Source organism: Pseudophryne corroboree, chromosome 1 (assembly GCF_028390025.1).
Source record: "Pseudophryne corroboree isolate aPseCor3 chromosome 1, aPseCor3.hap2, whole genome shotgun sequence".
Lineage (NCBI taxonomy): Eukaryota > Metazoa > Chordata > Amphibia > Anura > Myobatrachidae > Pseudophryne > Pseudophryne corroboree.
Window position 1 is genome coordinate 955,907,787 of NC_086444.1, and position 21,048 is coordinate 955,928,834.

The window sequence follows — 21,048 nt, forward strand, 5'->3', positions numbered from 1 at the left end:
GAAGTGACCCCAGCATCCTCTAGGACGTATGAGAAAACTAAGAAAACTCCTAGGAGCTCCCCTAGCTGTGACCGGCTCCTCCGGGCACATTTTCTAAACTGAGTCTGGTAGCAGGGGCATAGAGGGAGGAGCCAGCCCACACTATTAAACTCTTAAAAGTGCCAGTGGCTCCCAAAGGACCCGTCTATACCCCATGGTACTAAATGGAACCCCCGCATCCTCTAGGACGTAAGAGAAAACAAATATATACTTTATATACAAATCATAACCCTTTCATTATCAAATTCACACAAAGGAAAAGTGTTTTTTTTAACCACATCAGTATTACCGTATATACTCGAGTATAAGTCGACCCGAATATAAGCCGAGGCACCTAATCTCACCCAAAAAAACTGGGAAAACTTATTGACTCGAGTATAAGCCTAGGGTGGGAAATGCAGCTCTAGCCGTACACAGCCCTCATACTGCCAGATATGCCTCCCAGTGCCAGATATGCCCCCACAGTGCTAGATATGCCCCCACAGTGCCAGATATTTGCCCTCATAGTGCCAGATATGCCCCCACATTGCCAGATACACATATTCCCCCACGGTGCCAGATATGCTCCCACAGTGCCAGATATGCCCTCAGTGCCAGATATGCCCTCATACTGCCAGATAATCCCCCACAGTGCCACATATGCCCTCATAGCGCCAGATATGCCCCCACAGTGCTACATATGCCCCCACAGTGCCACATATGCCCTCATAGTGCCAGATATGCACCCACAGTGCTACATATGCCCCCCCAGTGCCAGATACCGTATGCCCTCATAGTGCCAGATATGCCCAGCCCCCAACTACCCCCCCCGACACACCCACCTCTACTCACCATCAATGACGGGGCACGGGAGTGCAGGCAACAGCAGGCGGTGCGGGCAGCGGTGGCTGGCCTTGGGACAGAACGCAGCGGCTGAGGAGGCGGGCGGCGCGGCGGTGCTTCAGCGAGCATGGAGAGGGATGGCTGCAGCAGCGTCACCGGTTGATGCACCAATTACAGTGCGCTGCTGCGGCTCCCGAGTACCCCTCCCTCCTCCTCCTCCTTTCCTCATGGCTGCTCCCTGCGCTCTGCTCCTGCACAGGACTCCGGGAGCATCACTCGAGTATAAGCCGAGGGGGTACTTTTTCAGCACAAAAAATGTGCTGAAAAACTCTGCTTATACTCGAGTATATACGGTATGTGGAATTCTGTAATGACTAGTGAGTTACAGAAAGCATATTCAAAATAATTACCAATTGTTTCAAATAAAGGTCACAGATTTCTTCAAAAATAAACCATTTGTTCTTGTTTATCATAAATAAAACTCACTTCCTTTTAAAAGTCACGTAAAGGCCTGAATTCAAGAACAATAATTAATTGGAGCACATCAAGTACAGCTAAATCTTATTGAAATATTCTCACTCGTCTATAATCATTTCACTCTAGACATACAAATCAGTTCTACTTGGCAGATTTAAAAAAAACATGAAATATGTTTTTGCCTCTATAGCTTCTATCAAACTAAATTATTAACATGAAATAAGCTTGAAAAGATTATGCTTTTGAAATTAATTCTATTAGGAATAGCAGTTCCGCAATTTAAAAAAATAAATTCAAAACAAGCTTTGTTTAAAATTTTTAGTTTAGAAGTTATGTAATGTCTCCTTGTTTCGTGATAAATGTAATAGTCTCTTGGTTCGTCTCAGTCACTTTCACTGTCCACAGACTCGGGAGAAGACCTGTCAGCGCTCTCCAGATTGTCTTCATGTTTAGCCTCTTCTGTTGAAATGTCTATTTCACTTTTAAGAAGCGAATCGCTGACTGAAAATTTGCGCATTTTAATGTTTGGCAGCTTCTTCAGATCCAAATCCCATTCTCTGATGAGCAGCGAGAAGGAACAACAGGAAGAAAGAAAAAAAAAAAAAGGTGTTTGTTAATTTATCAGAACTGCACAGGATTGCCCTGAGGAATGCTTGAAAACGGTTCATCAATCAAACATACCTGCAATGCTTAAAATTGTACAGTAGGCTGAGCTAGTACATGTATAAATCTTATGAAGCCATAACTTGAATCTTCATTACATAGGTATATTGTGTGTTGACGTTCAATTAAAGGGGCCATTAAAGCTAAAGGACATGTCCTTAAATTATTCACAAGCATATATTTCAAGGATCTAGGAGCTTAGAAGAACTAAATATATTTATACTTTTCTTACCCAAAAAATTTAGTACAGTATGTAGGAATGTCAAGGGATCAAACTCATTATCACAGTTCCAGAAGAATTTTTTTTTTTTTTTTTAAAGTACTCTATATTAAACAGATCACGAAAATACACATCATACAGATAGCAAAACCATTTGCATGTAGACTTAAATGCATGCATCTGCTATAAACATACAACCACATGAGTTTAATGGGCCCTACACACTGATAGATCCGCCGCCGAGCTACGGCCGATAGGCAACCCGGCGGCGGGGGGGGGGGGGGGGCAGTGACGGGAGGAGTGAAGTTTCTTCACTCCCCCCGTCACCCGGCTCCACCGAAGTGCAGGCAAATATGGACGAGATCGTCCATATTGGCCTGCATGCACAGGCGACAGGGCACCAGCGATGAAAGAGCGCGGGGCCGCGCATCGTTCATTGCTGGTGCCTCCACACTCAAAGATATGAATAGGATCTCATTCATTAATGAACAAGATCGTTCATATCTTTGAGTATTATCGCCCAGTATGTAGGGCCTATAACCCAATTTTGTGAGGAAGAAATTGAGCGTTATATAGTAGCCTTCTCTAATGGCAAAAGGAGGGGGAAAAAAAAGAAAACTGAAAGCGGAAAAAAGATAGGAAAGATAGTAGTACAAAAGAAAAGTGTAGAAGTGTACAACAGTTGAGGAGGACAGCGGGTAGTGGTTACAGCAGTAAAACCATTTCAGGGTATCAGCTGTGAAACGGGGTACTTCTGTTCTGAGTGGTCAGACAGGGGCCTCGGATTTTATCAAATTACTTAGCCTTTCATCTAATTATACTAGTCATATATTTTATTTTATGAACATACCAGCTCCATGACAAGATTGACTGCATAGGTGGTCCAGTAGAATGTTTAATCTGTTAGCCCACATAAAACTAAATATTTGGTATAAAAGTAGCACTTATTAATCATTCTTCAAAACTTTAAAACATTTTTTCTAACAGCTCACCTGATATAATTTCCCTCCATTCATTTTTAGGTTACAAGTACAACGTTTAATGTATCGCTTCTACAAATAACTCTGCAATCCTCACTTCCGGTCCATCAGGTGACTGGATTTCGTCAATTCCAGAGTTATTTATTTTCTTTATTAAAATACATGGGCAACATAACAATCTACCCTGAGGGGGGAATTTAATTGCTGGCAAATCTGCGTGGCACTCGCCGCACTTTACAGCAACAGTATATCGCTCAAAAGTGTTCGCTATCCCAAAGATAATGGGATGCATTGAATGGCAGTACCAAATCGAGAGCACTATCATCGGCTTACAAACACTGTGGGAGTGTGTGTGTTCCTCTAAACACTCTCAATGACATTTGAGAACACTACTACTCTGACTGCTTCTCATTACCCATGTGGGAGGCTCGTCTCTCGGCCAGATGACATGAGATTACTAAAAGGTCATGGCTGTATTTTGTAAGATATATGTAGAGCACAAAAAAAAATTTTTTTTTGAGGCCTTAATTATTATTATTATATGAGGCATAGACAAATTAGATTCCCAGTATGTCACAAAAGAATAATGTACAGTATAAATAAATTAGCATACTAAGAATATATACCATATACATTTGGTATGAGATATTGGTGGCGCTCCTCAGAGTAGAAAATATACAAGCATGAAGAAATAAAAAAAGAGAAAGTACTCACTGGGTTGAGGGCACTCTTAAAAACGGGTAAATGTCGAAAAGACAGCAGTTTTCGACTTTTTAAGGTCGAATCCTGATTTGACCTATTCAAAGCTTTTCGACAAGTCGAGGCATTCGACTTGTCGGATAGCACGTGTATCGGCGGAATAGCTGCCGATCCACGTGTTGATGTCGAAAACGGGGACAAATACGACAAGTTTTGGCCCCCTTTTCGACCATCTCAATCCGACATCAAAATGATTTCGGAATGAGATGGACCCAGAGGAGGCGAGGGGGGGAGCCGCAGGGAGACGGGGGTACAGCCGGCGGGCATAAAGGGAGATCAGCGCTGCTGGAATCGGGTGGAAGCTGCCGTGAGGTCGGGCGGCTGAGTGACATCCTGCTGCAGCGCTGATCTCCTCTGGCTGGCGCCGGCTGCCACCCCCCACTCCTCCTCTGGGTCCCATCTAAATTTGACTTGAAAAAGTCGAATTTTAGATGGGATTGAATAGGGATTGTCGGATCCATTCCGACAAATACATGTCGGAATGGATCCGACTTTAATTGAATATACCCCATAGTGTTTCTTTCTTGCTCTATGAGCCCAAATTGTACTTTGTTTATCTTTGCTACAGTATGTTCCTATAACATATAATTCACAACACATATCTAATATATGTTATACAAGCTCAACATCTCCAATACCACTACTACCTATCAAGGTTGCATGTTTCTCCTACAGTTATGTTTTTGCTTTGTTTTAATATACATTGAAGGACATAATTATTAACAGTTTCTTATACAGCGCAGCATATTCCGTTGCGCTTTACAATTGGACTTCCACAAAATATATGCTTTACCTCGAAACGTTTATCACGGTTTACATTTTCAGTTCTCTACTTAGAGATGGATTCCTCAACAATAATCTATTTTACTAACCATCACTTAGGACATGTGATGCACCATCTCTTCCTCTAGAATTACCTTACTTAGGGGTCTATTAACTAAGCAAGTGGTTCTCAAACTCGGTCCTCAGGTCCCCACACAGTGCATATTTTTCAGGTAACCCAGTAAGTGCACAGGTGTATTAATTACTCACTGACACATTTTAAAAGGTCCACAGGTGGAGTTAACTATTTCATTTGTGATTCTGAGAGGAGACCTGCAAAACATGCACTGTGTGGGGTCCTGAGGACCGAGTTTGAGAACCTGTGAACTTAGCCTTGGATGGAGATAAAGTGGAAGGAGATAAAGTACCAGCCAATGAGCTCCTAATCGTCATTTTTGAAATCCAGCCTGTGACATGGCATTTAGACGCTAATTTGCTGGTACTTTATCTCCATCCTCTTTATCTCCATCCTAGGCTTAGTAAATAGACCCATTGATTCTGACTCACCGTACATGAGCATCTACCGACCACTGCTTTGAGAAATGGGGGTTAGCATTAGTGACAAATGATCTTTACATGAATTCTATAGCTCTATTTTTACCTCTCTATTTTACATTTCTAGAGGAAAGTACTTTACCACTTGGAGCACTCTCAGTCTACTGCAGGTTAGTAAATGGTGGACAGCAGAAGCCACTCTGCATACTATATTACTCTCTGTCCTCAGGTGTGTGCCTGTGACAATCTCATCCCCTGTTCACTGTCCTGGAGACACACTGGGGACAGCAGGATTCACAGCACCAAATTCATATACCTTTTACATACTTTAATTAGCTTGGCATTGTACCTTCAAAATGATTGTCTGAGAAAACTTAAGCTTGGACATTTATAGTACATTAAACGTACATTACTTCAACTGTAACAAGTCATTTTTACTGAATATATATTTATACTTTTTTTTTTTTTTTTTAGATACTTTACCACATATAGTGCCAACTGTGGCCTTCCCTCTGTGTAAGACACGATTTTGCGACAATTCACTATTTCACACTGTGGTATTGTCATTACATGGTACATGTTGTTTGTCTGTATACTAGTAAGGCCTAAAATATGTTTCTATATATAATATACATGATATTTTACCTACTTGTTCTCAACATTGCAAATGTTTAATAGTGCCCTCAACCCAGTGAGTATCATATTTTCTTCTTTATGCTTGCATATTATTCACATGTGCAACAGAAAGCCATAAAACAACAAAACATGGCTGGCGAGGACCAAGAAACAAACCTGGTTGGTGAGATTTTTGAGAACAAAAACTCAGAGCTGGCCAAACCAGTCCTCGAGATCTACCAACAGTTCACATTTTCCAGACCACCTAGCTGGTGCACAGGCGTAGTCATTACTAATTAAGATGTGCTGCATTCATTCCTAACTGACAATTCTACAGATCTCCAGGAGGCCTGAAAAACATGAACTGTTGGTAGATCTCGAGGACCGGTTTGGCCAGCCCTGCTGTACATAAAGCATTCTGCGTGTTTGTAGAAAATAAGCACATTGATTATTCTAAAAGTAATCGACAAGCTGTATTAGACAATGCAAGTACAACCTGATATGCTGTGCTATATAAGAAACGTAATAAATTAAATAAACAGATCATTCATCACTAAAAAGATGCATTTTCTCATCATTAGGAAAAAAAAAGTAAAAAAAATCAGTTTTCAAAAATTTTGATAGATTCATGTAAACCCACATTAAAGCATCTAAGGTACATACACACATACATACATACCAATTTATTGGTATTAGGGGTTTCCCTGCCCAGAGCCTTGCTCCGTGCAGTCATTGTGTTATTATTCTAAGGTGTGGCCACATTAGTGTTAGCAGTATTAAACAGTCATTTCATTTGAAAGTGAAATCTTTTTTTCTGATTATAAATGGCAGTTCTAAAGACCTTTTCTGCATATGACCTTAGAACACAAGGAAAAGACTAAATTCGTGTCAGAGGTTGTGTGTGTGTTTATAATAAGCATTCTGAAAATGGTTACTGAATGAAAACAAAAAGCCTCACCATATTTCACTTCTGACTCAGCTGAAAATGCCAGGATTATAAAAATGTTCAACATTAACTACAATGTGTTCCTAGATTGTTAGCTCTCAAGGATCTATATTGTTGCCAACTGTAAGGAAGACCTTTACATTTACGGAAACGTGACAACATGACGTTAATATGATGCTTAATATGAAATAATATGATGCTTTTACAAGGCCAAATAATAACAGAACAACAACATACATTATTCTACTGTATGCATGTTAATCTGCCAGCTGTACAGCACATTATACAGCCATGTACTAGGGGTCACAGGAGTACTAGAGATGCCATCTGCACATAAAGTACACTCACACATGCAACTAAATGCATTTCCCTGTGTGAAGTTAGTATACTATGGGGTATATGCAATTCACGGCGAATCGCGGCAATTTTTCGCCGTTTTTTAATTCGACTAAATTCGCCAGGTGAATTCCGGAAGGTGGCTTCCGGAATTCACCATATTCAATGAAAAACGGATTCGCCAGAATCGCGGGCGAAAATCGGCCGATTTGGCGGATTTTGCCGCGATTTTATAAAACGGGAAAAAACGGGAAAAACCCGAAAAAAAAAATGGCGTGGGGTCCCCCCTCCAAAGCATAACCAGCCTCGGGCTCTTCGAGCTGGTCCTGGTTCTAAAAATGCAGGGGAAAAATTGGGCAGGGATCCCCCGTATTTTTAAAACCAGCACCGGGCTCTGCGCCTGGTGCTGGTGCCAAAAATACGGGGGACAAAAAGAGTAGGGGTCCCCCGTATTTTTAACACCAGCATCGGGCTCCACTAGCTGGACAGATAATGCCACAGCCGGGGCTCACTTTTATGCCATGCCCTGCGGCCGTGGCATTAACTACCCAACTAGTCACCCCTGGCCGGGGTACCCTGGGGGAGTGGGGACCCCTACAATCAAGGGGTCCCCCCCCCCAGCCACCCAAGGGCCAGGGGTGAAGCCCGAGGCTGTCCCCCCCCATCCAATGGGCTGCGGAGGGGGGGGCTGATAGCCTTTTGTGATAATAAAAATATATTGTTTTTTCCATTAGTACTACAAGTCCCAGCAAGCCTCCCCCGCAAGCTGGTACTTGGAGAACCACAAGTACCAGCATGCGGGAGAAAAACGGGCTTGCTGGTACCTGTAGTACTACTGGAAAAAAAATACCCAAATAAAAACAGGACACACACACCGTGAAAGTAAAACTTTATTTCATACGCCGACACACACATACTTACCTATGTTGACACGCCGACTGCCACGGTCTCCGACGATCCGAGGTACCTGTGAAAAAATTATACTCACCTTCCAGCGTCCAGAGGTACATCCAGGTCCAGAGATAATCCACGTACTTGGCAAAACAAAAAAACGAACACCGATCCATACCGGACTAGAAAGGGGTCCAATGCTTTCACATCAGACCCCTTTCTCCCGAATGCCGGGACATCACGTGACTCCTGTCACTGAAGTCCCTTCAGCCAATCAGGAAGCGCTACTTCCGTGGCGCTCATCTGATTGGCTGTGCGCTGTCTGTGATGTGACAGCGCATCGCAAAGCCGCTCCATTACTTTCAATGGTGGGAACTTAGCGGCTAGCGGGGGGGTCACCCGCCGGTCAGCCGCTGACCGGCGGGTGACCTCACCGCTAGCCGCTAAGTTCCCACCATTGAATATAATGGACTGGGCTGTGCGATGCGCTGTCTGCTCAGACGCACAGAGCCAATCAGATGAGCTTCCTGATTGGCTATAGAGACCTTTCTGTGACAGCTGTCACTGACAGGTCTCTCTGCATTCGGTTGCGCTTCCTGATTGGCTATAGAGACCTTTCTGTGACAGCTGTCACTGACAGGTCTCTCTGCATTCGGGGATAGGGGTCCCATGTGTCAGCATGGGACCCCTTTCAGTCAGTTTGGTCGGGTATTTGCGGTTTGTTATTTTCTACAAGTACGTGGATGTATCTCTGGACCATGGCTGAGGTGAGTATATTTATCTTTTTTTTCAGGTACCCCTGGATTCTACATGGAGAAGAGGACCGATGTCGGCGTGTGAACATAGGTAAGTATGTGTGTGTCGACGTAAGAAATAAAGTTTTACTTTCACGGTGTGTGTGTCCTGTTTTTATTTGGGTATTTTTTCTCCAGTAGTACTACAGGTACCAGCGGGCCCGTTTTTCTCCCGCATGCTGGTACTTGTGGTTCTCCAAGTACCAGCTTGCGGGGGAGGCTTGCTGGGACTTGTAGTACTACTGAAAAAAACAATATCTTTTAATTATCACAAAAGGCTATCAGCCCTCCCATCCGCAGCCCATTGGATGGGGGGGGACAGCCTCGGGCTTCACCCCTGGCCCTTGGGTGGCTGGGGGGGGGACCCCTTGATTGAAGGGGTCCCCACTCCCCCAGGGTACCCCGGCCAGGGGTGACTAGTTGGATATTTAATGCCACGGTCGCAGGGCACGGCATAAAAGTGACCCCCGGCTGTGGCATTATCTGTCCAGCTAGTGGAGCCCGATGCTGGTGTTAAAAATACGGGGGACCCCTACTCTTTTTGTCCCCCGTATTTTTGGCACCAGCACCAGGCGCAGAGCCGGTGCTGGTTTTAAAAATACGGGGGATCCCCTGTCAATTTTTTCCCCGCATTTTTAGAACCAGGACCAGCTCGAAGAGCCCGAGGCTGGTTATGCTTTGGAGGGGGGACCCCACGCAATTTTTTTTTCGGATTGTACCGTTCCAGCAAAAAAATAAAAAATAAATAAATTATATTTTAAAAAAATTATAAATAATATTTGTGCCTCCAAAAAAAAAAAAAAAAAAGTACCTAATCCCTTCTAATATAAATAGATCTGCTATTCCCAAAAAAAAAAACACAAAAAAAACCATGTTTAAATTTTTTTTATTTGTTTTCACCCTCCAAAGTGTGGCGGATTGAAAATGACGAATTTGCTGTCTAAAAGCACTGCTGTCGAATTTCCAAACTTGAATTGAATATGCTTTGGTCGAATTGCAGCACTTATATCATTGCAGAAAAGTCGAATTTGCAAAAATTCGAATTTCAAAAAGTCGAATTTTGAAAGTCCGTTTTTTGGTCGGAAAGCACTGAATTGCATAGGCGAATTTTTTTTTTGGTCGAAAATGACCCGAAATTCGACAATTTCGGGAATTCGACCGCAATTGCATATACCCCTATATGCACTAAAAATCTGATGTCACTAGTTTTTAAGGGATTAATAGGCTGCTATTTAATTAACATTGGTTCAGCCATAAAATGGCATTTCGATGGAGGCAATATGTACACTTTAAGACAACCTAATGCAATGTACTAAAGATACTAAACTGTACAGTACTGTATATAGTGATACATAGTGTTCTGTGATATACAGTAATGAATTCAAAAACTCATATCCCCAATGTAGCCAGTATTATAAGAACCAACATGCTGGTGGTATCCTACTGATGTGTCCTCATACATCTAGCACACAGGTTCTCAAACTCTGTCCTCTGGACCCCACACAGTACATGTTTTGCAGGTCTCCTCACAGAATCGCAAGTGAAATAATTAGCTCCACCTGTGGACCTTTTAAAATGTGTCAGTGAGTAATTAATACACCTGTGCACCTGCTGGGTTACCTGCAAAACATGCACCGTGTGGGGTCCTGAGGACCAAGTTTGAGAACCTATGATCTAGCAGATGCAACTTTGCTAGATTCGGGTGTCTTTTTTGCCGCAATATCAAGTCACAGCGCAATAGCAGCGTGACTCTCTGTTCATACACCCTGCTGAAAGGCCACTTTGAAGCCCCAGTAGAATAAACGTTCCATGCCAAAACACGCGTGTCCCTTGGAAACACTCCACAATGAGCAGAGGAGCAGCAAAGTAGATTATAGTCCCAATGCAGCATGTAGCAAAAACACCTGCACTGTCCTTAAGATTCCTGAACTAAACAGGAGGAACCGACATACTGCAGCCCTGCCATTTCCAAATTGTACACAGGACGCAGAAGGTAGACCACAACTGCGATGTGTCATGAAACGAAGACTGCTACTGCAGGGATTACCATACAGAACCATGACCAAGCCCCCCAAAAGAGGAAAACTCTCCAACCATTGTCCAGAAAGGACAACCTAGGTACGTCTGTCTAGGCCTGGGAAAAAAATGCAAAGCACCCGTAGTCCAGGAACAATGGACAATAGCAAAAAGACCAGGCTATAGCCCACAGGATGTGGACATGGTTCACAGCAGTCTGGAGGAAGAAAGGACATTATGAAAATGAGCCATGGCCTGTCATAGTCAGCCCCATCTCCAGAGTGGGCTTCCGCTCCAGAAACTGGGTAGGTGCTATAAACCATGTGAGACCATCACAGGGTCACTATGAAAAGCCAAAGGCAGAAACACACCTGTGTCTTAAACTCCAGCACCAGGCAAGGCTATACTTCCTTTACCAAAACAGAGACAGTGGGAGGAGTAGGACCATGGAAGCAATGCCGAAGCATAAAAACTTGGACCCAGAGGCCTGTTACTCCCTGGGATCTCTACATAGTCCGCACTACACATGCAGTCATGCTCATCTTTGCTGTGATGCAGCTTGCTACAACACGGGTTAGGTGCATGGCTACTATTCACAGCCGGTGATCTGCTAACGGAATTAATGGAGAGATAACCGGCTGTGAATAGTCACAGCCTGGCACACCATGCAGCAAGCCGCATCACAGTAAGGGAAGCATGGCTACATCTGTATGCTGATTCTCCCCATTGTGGATTTGACACCTCAGCTTTTCCAGTAAAGGAGAGTGTCATAATAAACACCCAACCAAAAGGCAAAAGTAACCGTCCTAACAGTAGGGCCTCTAAAAGGTATCCCTGAAAATGTATTAACTGGGCAATTGCAGCGGTTGAATTGTTGGGAAAAACTACTATCCCCCATAGAGTAGCAGAGGCAGAGTTTTTAAAACCACAGCTATGGAATGGTGGAGGAAACTACCCAGGATCACTTCAATAAGATCCCCACTTGTACTGAGAAGGCCCCTCAAAAAAATAAGAATTTACTTACCGATAATTCTATTTCTCATAGTCCGTAGTGGATGCTGGGAACTCCGTAAGGACCATGGGGAATAGCGGCTCCGCAGGAGACTGGGCACAAAAAGTAAAAGCTTTAGACTAGCTGGTGTGCACTGGCTCCTCCCCCTATGACCCTCCTCCAAGCCTCAGTTAAGATACTGTGCCCGGACGAGCGTACATAATAAGGAAGGATCTTGAATCCCGGGTAAGACTCATACCAGCCACACCAATCACACCGTACAACTTGTGATCTGAACCCAGTTAACAGTATGATAACCGTAGGAGCCTCTGAAAAGATGGCTTCCAACAATAAACAACCCGATTTGTTTGTAACAATAACTATATACAAGTATTGCAGACAATCCGCACTTGGGATGGGCGCCCAGCATCCACTACGGACTATGAGAAATAGAATTATCGGTAAGTAAATTCTTATTTTCTCTGACGTCCTAGTGGATGCTGGGAACTCCGTAAGGACCATGGGGATTATACCAAAGCTCCCAAACGGGCGGGAGAGTGCGGATGACTCTGCAGCACCGAATGAGAGAACTCCAGGTCCTCTTCAGCCAGGGTATCAAATTTGTAGAATTTAGCAAACGTGTTTGTCCCTGACCAAGTAGCTGCTCGGCAAAGTTGTAAAGCCGAGACCCCTCGGGAGGCCGCCCAAGATGAGCCCACCTTCCGTGTGGAATGGGCTTTTACAGATTTTGGCTGTGGCAGGCCTGCCACAGAATGTGCAAGTTGAATTGTACTACAAATCCAACGAGCAATCGTCTGCTTAGAAGCAGGAGCACCCAAGCTTGTTGGGTGCATACAGTATAAACAGCGAGTCAGATTTTCTGACTCCAGCCGTCCTGGAAACATATATTTTCAGGGCCCTGACTACGTCCAGCAACTTGGAGTCCTCCAAGTCCCTAGTAGCCACAGGTACCACAATAGGTTGATTCATGTGAAACGCTAAAACCACCTTAGGGAGAAATTGAGGACGAGTCCTCAATTCCGCCCTATCCGAATGAAATATCAGGTAAGGGCTTTTATAAGATAAAGCCGCCAATTCTGATACGCGCCTGGCTGAAGCCAGGGCCAACAGCATTACCACTTTCCATGTGAGATATTTCAAATCCACTGTGGCAAGTGGTTCAAACCAATGTGATTTTAGGAACCCCAAAACTACATTGAGATCCCAAGGTGCCACTGGAGGCACAAAAGGAGGCTGTATATGCAGTACCCCTTTGACAAACGTCTGAACTTCAGGCACTGAAGCCAGTTCTTTCTGGAAGAAGATCGACAGGGCCGAAATTTGAACCTTAATGGATCCTAATTTTAGGCCCATAGACAATCCTGCTTGCAGGAAATGTAGGAAACGACCCAGTTGAAATTCCTCCGTAGGGGCCTTCTTGGCCTCACACCACGCAACATATTTTCGCCAAATGCGATGATAATGTTTTGCAGTTACATCCTTCCTGGCCTTGATCAGGGTAGGGATGACTTCATCTGGAATGCCTTTTTCCTTCAGGATCCGGCGTTCAACCGCCATGCCGTCAAACGCAGCCGCGGTAAGTCTTGGAACAGACAAGGTCCCTGCTGGAGCAGGTCCTTCCTTAGAGGTAGAGGCCACGGGTCCTCCGTGAGCATCTCTTGCAGCTCCGGGTACCAAGTTCTTCTTGGCCAATCCGGAGCCACGAGTATCGTTCTTACTCCTCTCCTTCTTATGATTCTCAGTACTTTTGGTATGAGAGGAAGAGGAGGGAACACATATACCCACTGGAACACCCACGGAGTTACCAGAGCGTCCACCGCTATTGCCTGAGGGTCCCTTGACCTGGCGCAATATCTGTCCAGTTTCTTGTTGAGATGGGACGCCATCATGTCCACCTTTGGTTTTTCCCAACGGTTTACAATCACTTGGAAGACTTCTGGATGAAGTCCCCACTCCCCCGGGTGGAGGTCGTGTCTGCTGAGGAAGTCTGCTTCCCAGTTGTCCACTCCCGGAATGAACACTGCTGACAGTGCTATCACATGATTTTCCGCCCAGCGGAGAATCCTTGCAGCTTCTGCCATTGCCATCCTGCTTCTTGTGCCGCCCTGTCTGTTTACGTGGGCGACAGCCGTGATGTTGTCCGACTGGATCAATACCGGTTGACCCTGAAGCAGAGGCCTTGCTTGACTTAGGGCATTGTAAATGGCCCTTAGCTCTAGGATATTTATGTGAAGAGACGTTTCCATGCTTGACCACAAGCCCTGGAAATTTCTTCCCTGTGTGACTGCTCCCCAGCCTCTCAGGCTGGCATCCGTGGTTACCAGCATCCAATCCTGAATGCCGAATCTGCGGCCCTCTAGAAGATGAGCCTTCTGTAACCACCACAGGAGAGATACCCTTGTCCTTGGAGATAGGGTTATCCGCTGATGCATCTGAAGATGCGATCCGGACCATTTGTCCAGCAGATCCCACTGAAAAGTTCTTGCATGGAATCTTCCGAATGGAATCGCTTCGTAAGAAGCCACCATTTTTCCCAGGACTCTCGTGCACTGATGCACTGACACTTGTCCTGGTTTTAGGAGGTTCCTGACTAGCTCGGATAACTCCCTGGCCTTCTCCTCCGGGAGAAAGACCTTTTTCTGGACTGTGTCCAGAATCATCCCTAGGAACAGTAGACGTGTTGTTGGAATCAGCTGTGATTTTGGGATATTTAGAATCCACCCGTGCTGACGTAGCACTACCTAAGATAGTGCTACTCCGACCTCTAACTGTTCCCTGGACCTTGCCCTTATCAGGAGATCGTCCAAGTAAGGGATAATTAATACGCCTTTTCTTCGAAGAAGAATCATCATTTCGGCCATTACCTTGGTAAAGACCCGTGGTGCCGTGGACAATCCAAACGGCAGCGTCTGAAACTGATAATGACAGTTTTGTATCACAAACCTGAGGTACCCTTGGTGAGAAGGGTAGATTGGGACATGGAGATAAGCATCCTTGATGTCTAGAGATACCATATAGTCCCCTTCTTCCAGGTTCGCTATCACTGCTCTGAGTGACTCCATCTTGAATTTGAACCTTTTTATGTAAGTGTTCAAAGTTAGATTTAAAATTGGTCTCACCGAGCCGTCCGGCTTCGGTACCACAAACAGCGTGGAATAATACCCCTTTCCCTGTTGTAGGAGGGGTACCTTGATTATCACCTGCTGGGAATACAGCTTGTGAATAGCTTCCAATACTGCCTCCCTGTCGGAGGGAGGCGTTGGTAGAGCAGACTTCAGGAACCGGCGAGGGGGAGACGTCTCGAATTCCAATTTGTACCCCTGTGATACTACCTGCAGGATCCAGGGGTCCACTTGCGAGTGAGCCCACTGCGCGCTGAAATTCTTGAGACGGCCCCCCACCGTGCCCGAGTCTGCTTGCAGAGCCCCAGCGTCATGCTGAGGACTTGGCAGAAGCGGGGGAGGGCTTCTGCTCCTGGGAAGAGGCTGCATGGTGCAGTCTTTTTCCCCTTCCTCTGCCCCGGGGCAGGAACGAGCGGCCTTTTTCCCTCTTGCCCTTATAGGGACGAAAGGACTGGGTTTGAAAAGACGGTGTCTTTTTCTGCTGAGAGGTGACCTGGGGTAAAAAGGTGGATTTTCCAGCCGTTGCTGTGGCCACCAGGTCCGATAGACCGACCCCAAATAACTCCTCCCCTTTATACGGCAATACTTCCATATGTCGTTTGGAATCTGCATCACCTGACCACTGTCGCGTCCATAACGTTCTTCTGGCAGAAATGGACATCGCACTTACTCTAGATGCCAGGGTGCAAATATCCCTCTGTGCATCTCGCATATATAGTAATGCATCCTTTAAATGCTCTATAGTTAACAATATACTGTCCCTATCCAGGGTATCAATATTTTCAGTCAGGGAATCCGACCAAGCCACTCCAGCGCTGCACATCCAGGCTGAGGCGATCGCTGGTCGCAGTATAACACCGGTATGTGTGTATATACCTTTTAAGATATTTTCCAGCCTTCTATCAGCTGGTTCCTTGAAAGCGGCCGTGTCAGGAGACGGTAACGCCACTTGTTTTGATAAGTGTGTGAGCGCCTTATCTACCCTAGGGGGTGTTTCCCAACGTGCCCTAACCTCTGGCGGGAAAGGGTATAGTGCCAATAATTTATTAGAAATCAGCAGTTTTTTATCGGGGGAAACCCACGCTTTATCACACACCTCATTTAATTCATCTGACTCAGGAAAAACCACTGGTAGTTTTTTCACACCCCACATAATACCCTTTTTTGTGGTACTTGTAGTGTCAGAAATGTGCAATGCCTCCTTCATTGCCGTGATCATGTAACGTGTGGCCCTACTGGACATTACGTTTGTCTCGTCACCGTCGACACTGGATTCAGTATCCGTGTCAGGGTCTGTGTCGACCATCTGAGGTAACGGGCGTTTTAGCGCCCCTGACGGTGTCTGAGACGCCTGAACAGGCACTAATTGATTTGTCGGCTGTCTCATGTCGTCAACAGTTTTTTGCAAAGTGCTGACCTTGTCACGTAATTCTTTAATTACTACCATCCAGTCAAGTGTCGACTCCCTAGGGGGTGACATCACTAACACAGGCAATTGCTCTGCTTCCACATCATTTTCCTCCTCATACATGTCGACACAATCGTACCGACATCCAGCACACACACAGGGAATGCTCTGATAGAGGACAGGACCCCACTAGCCCTTTGGGGAGACAGAGGGAGAGTTTGCCAGCACACACCAGAGCGCTATATATATACAGGGATAACCTTATATAAGTGTTACTCCCTGTTTTAGCTGCTGTATTTATATATTAGCTGCCAATAGTGCCCCCCTCTCTGTTTTACCCTGTTTCTGTAGTGCAGGACTGCAGGGGAGAGTCAGGGAGCCGTCCTTCCAGCGGAGCTGTGAAAGAAAATGGCGCTTGTGTGCTGAGGAGAAAGGCTCCGCCCCCTTTACGGCGGCCTTCTTTCCCGCTTTTTTCAGGAAACTGGCAGGGGATAAATGCATCCATATAGCCCAGGAGCTATATGTGATGCATTTTATTTAGCCATATAAGGTTTTTATATCATTTTTATTGCGTCTCAGGGCGCTCCCCCCCAGCGCCCTGCACCCTCAGTGACCGGAGTGTGAAGTGTGCTGAGAGCAATGGCGCACAGCTGCAGTGCTGTGCGCTACCTTATTTGAAGACAGGAACGTCTTCTGCCGCCGCTTTCTCCGGACCTCTTCGCTCTTCTGGCTCTGTAAGGGAGCCGGCGGCGCGGCTCCGGGACCCATCCAGGCTGAACCTGTGATCGTCCCTCTGGAGCTAATGTCCAGTAGCCAAGAAGCCCAATCCACTCTGCAGTCAGGTGAGTTCGCTTCTTCTCCCCTTAGTCCCACGATGCAGTGAGCCTGTTGCCAGCAGGACTCACTGAAAATAAAAAACCTATTTAAACTTTTACTTCTAAGCAGCTCAGGAGAGCCACCTAGCTTGCACCCTTCTCGTTCGGGCACAAAAATCTAACTGAGGCTTGGAGGAGGGTCATAGGGGAAGGAGCCAGTGCACACCAGCTAGTCTAAAGCTTTTACTTTTTGTGCCCAGTCTCCTGCGGAGCCGCTATTCCCCATGGTCCTTACGGAGTTCCCAGCATCCACTAGGACGTCAGAGAAAATGTATTGACATAACATTGGTCATGCCTCACCTGTAGCCATTAGGTTCCCAACAGGTAGTGTATAATTCATGCCTGCACATAACATAGGTAAATTTACAATAAGAGACCGCTCCGTCACCTAACAGTCTGTCACTGTTACAAATCCCTCAGTTATGGCCTGAACTCTGACAAAACAAATAGCCAAACCCTCACTAAGGAGAGATAGCACAGGCTGAAGAGTACAATCTGCAATAAAAGTACTATACATTGTACATTTTACATACAGTATAATTTTTTATAACAATAAGGTATCCACGGCCTTCCTATGGAGGCGTAGAATGGAGTATATTCTTCTCCAATGCAGTCATTCAGCACAGGTTAAAAAAAAAGATAACAGTCACTTCCCCGGAGGTCTTGCAGCCAGTTCCTCCCTTGGCATACAAACCACAAAGCCCTTGGTGTTACCCATTCCCCAGCGCTTACAGGCATAATCTAATGCACCTTCTCATGGATGCATGTTTCACTCCCCACTGTAACTGGAATTTTCCATATACTGTATGATACATGTAGCATCACTCTTGTGCCAAAAATTTTAACTTTTTTGCCATTTTCGTTTTACATTTTGGTGAAAGAAAACAACTGACTTAAAATGTAACACAATGAGCAAGAAGATAAAGCTCGTATTTTAGGTATCATTACCGTTATACAGATATAGCCACACTCATCTTACCCACGGCACGGGCTGCGCCGAGCTGTGACTAGGTACGCCGCCCATTCATCATAGGGCTGTGCACATCATAGCCATGGGCATACTAGCCGCGCCCGCTTTGCTGCGGATAAGATGCTCTGCGGCAAAGCTGAGGGTGGCTACATCTGTATTAGCACCCATTGAGACATTAAACAACTCATTAAATGTAGCACCTTGGAATTAAAGCTATGGATGAGAATATGGATATAAAAGCATATACAGATGTGTCCGCATACACCTAGTGCCAACATGTCATATGACATGAGACGCAGTGCAGGACCGAGCAGATACCAGAGGTGCAGTGTACATCTTATTCTTCAAATTTGGCGTCTTATTTGCATAGCAGACACAGCGAAACACCACTTAGTGTAATATAGATGGTGGGCTGCCACTTTATCTACAGAGGAATTCGTTTTAGACTCGTTTTAGTCGCAGATGAAGCAAAACGAAACATGGTTGTGAAAATGGTCGTGGCCACTACATCGTAGCACTTTGTATACAGGTTCAGAATCATTTGCACACACATGTACAAATGTCGCTTGATCAGTGCACTCTAACAAAGTAGTTTTGTCGCTCCCAGCTGTTTTATTTATATGCATACGACTCCGATTCGGAGAGAATAAGATGCACAGCTCGACCAAGTCAGGACATGGAGCATTGAGGAGGGCTATTTGGCACCTCAGTGTATGATAACACATCTGCACTAAATGAAAATCCGGCTGAAACTTACCGAAATGTTTTTAGGTGTTTTGTATTCACAATATCCGGTATCTCTGAAATAAAAGAAAAGGGGGGGGGGAAAGTTGAGAAAGTTGTGTAAAAGATTAGTCAGACAGTAATTTTATTTGGCACCTACGGGTTAGAAATATAAGAAAACATTATGTAACTTGCAGGTGTGCACACTGTATGGAGACAGTGATAAAGCGAAACAAGAGGGCTACAAAATAAAATGGGAAAATTTTCATCACTGCTCCAAGCAAGCTGTGCTCCTGGGAGCTGCCACATGCTCACAACACATCTCTCAGCTGGAAAAGGAGGAAAATGAAGCCAAACATCTGAGCCATTAAAACCACTTTCAGATGCTCCCTTATCCATTTCTATTAAGGCCAGATCCCCTTCACAACATGCCTCCCTCACTTTGACTACACGTGAAAATCAGAACTGTTGCACTTAATCAGTGGTCTGTTCCTTCATATTCATACAGTGAACATCAGCAGCTAGGAGATGGATTGGGTTCTGGTAACTTGCCAACGGGATCCGGTCATGATCCTGGCGGTCAGGATCCTGGCAGTCTAAATACCGACGTCGGAATCCAAACACTGACAAAAATGCTGGCACCGGCATCCCGACAAGGAGCACCATCCCGGAACCGGAATCCCGACCACCGGGATCCAGAACGAGCGGTGACTGGCCCAAAAGGCAGGTAAGCTGCGGGGAGGGGGTGGGTGGTCTAAGGGTTAGGCATGGCTGCAGGGAGGGAAGTTAGTTTTAGGCACCCCCCGGGAGGGTTAGGCTGAGGGGGGTTAGGTTTACGCTGCAGGAAGGGTCGTGCGTGTGTGCGTGTGTGTGTGTGTGTGTGTGTGTGTGTGTGTGTGTGTGTGTGTGTGTGTGTGTGAGTTTGGGGTGGTCGGTTTAGGGTTACCGCCGACATTGGAATGATTTGTTACAGACATGAAATAACTATTTTTTTCCCCGAAACTAAAATATGGTAACCACTTTCCCAACAGTGACTTCACTTTTAAACAGATTATACTACAGCACGAGTAGGCAACGTTTTTCTCTTTGGGTGGCAGGTAGTCAATATTACATGCTAAAAAAATTTCCAGAGTGCAACCACCATTACAGCAATATAGGCCCAGATATATCAAGCCTTGGAGAGTGATAAATTGTACGGTGATGAAGAACCACCAAACAAGCTCCTGACTGTCATGTTACAGGCTGTGTTTGAAAAATGACAGGAGCTGATTGGTTGGTATTTTATCACCGTACAATTTATCACTCTCCAAGGCTTGATAAATCTGGCCCAAAATATCTTCTCTGTGAGGTAAGGAGATGGGTGAGGTAGGAGGGGAGTAGCAGCACAGCACATCTAATAAAATAAGATCTGACCCCCTGGGTGCCACTGAAAGCATTACCAACTGCCATCTTGAAGCGCTAGAGCCAAGGGTTGCCTACCCCTGCAGTAGAGTTAGTTTTTAAACAGTTACAAGGTAACAGACATAGGGGGAAATTCAATTGTTTGAAAAGTCAATTGGGTGTCCGTTTTTCCCATCTAATAGACAGGAAAAAAACAGACACCCAACCGACTTTTCAAACATTTGAATTCCCCCCATAGTTTCAATAAATCATTGTGTGGACAAGAAAGAAAATGTCAAAGTAGGAAGGTTTGTTGTACATAATTTACTTTCCTGTACAATGAAGTCTTCACGTATTGGAGAAATATATCTGATTTACATTATCTGTTTTAAATAGCCTTACAAAATATATTCTAAATTAATAAGGTGTTTATGTAACATACTGTGGCTAAAGTACTGGCTGTGATGCAAAAAGTACAGTTGGGCATCCAAATAGGAGCAAGAACTGAATTGTTCAGTCAGGCGCCCAGTAATTAGCGCCGGCACAACACTCTAACTGCCCCTTACATTATTTATTTATTTTATTTATTAACAGTTTCTTATATAGCGCAGCAAATTCCGTTGCGCTTTACAATTTGAAACAACAATAATAAACTGGGTGATAACAGTCATAGAGGTAGGAAG

At 45.0% G+C, this 21,048-nt stretch overlaps 1 protein-coding gene and 1 long non-coding RNA gene across 4 annotated transcripts in view; one reads left to right on the forward strand and one right to left on the reverse strand.

Moving 5' to 3' along the window:
• LOC134919494 (uncharacterized) overlaps positions 1–2,168 on the forward strand; it is a 102,638-nt gene extending 100,470 nt beyond the window's left edge. For both annotated transcript variants that reach the window (XR_010177458.1, XR_010177459.1), the window contains one exon: positions 1,871–2,168. This is a non-coding gene — a long non-coding RNA (uncharacterized LOC134919494). The remainder of the gene's footprint in view (positions 1–1,870) is intronic.
• Positions 1,298–21,048, reverse strand: part of TMA16 (translation machinery associated 16 homolog) — a 295,640-nt gene continuing 275,889 nt past the window's right edge. For both annotated transcript variants that reach the window (XM_063920440.1, XM_063920439.1), the window contains exons 6-7: positions 19,020–19,062; positions 1,298–1,895 (exon numbers count right to left, since the gene is read on the reverse strand). In XM_063920440.1, coding sequence (XP_063776510.1) covers positions 1,721–1,895; positions 19,020–19,062 — 218 coding nt within the window. In that variant the 3' untranslated portion in view covers positions 1,298–1,720. The remainder of the gene's footprint in view (positions 1,896–19,019; positions 19,063–21,048) is intronic.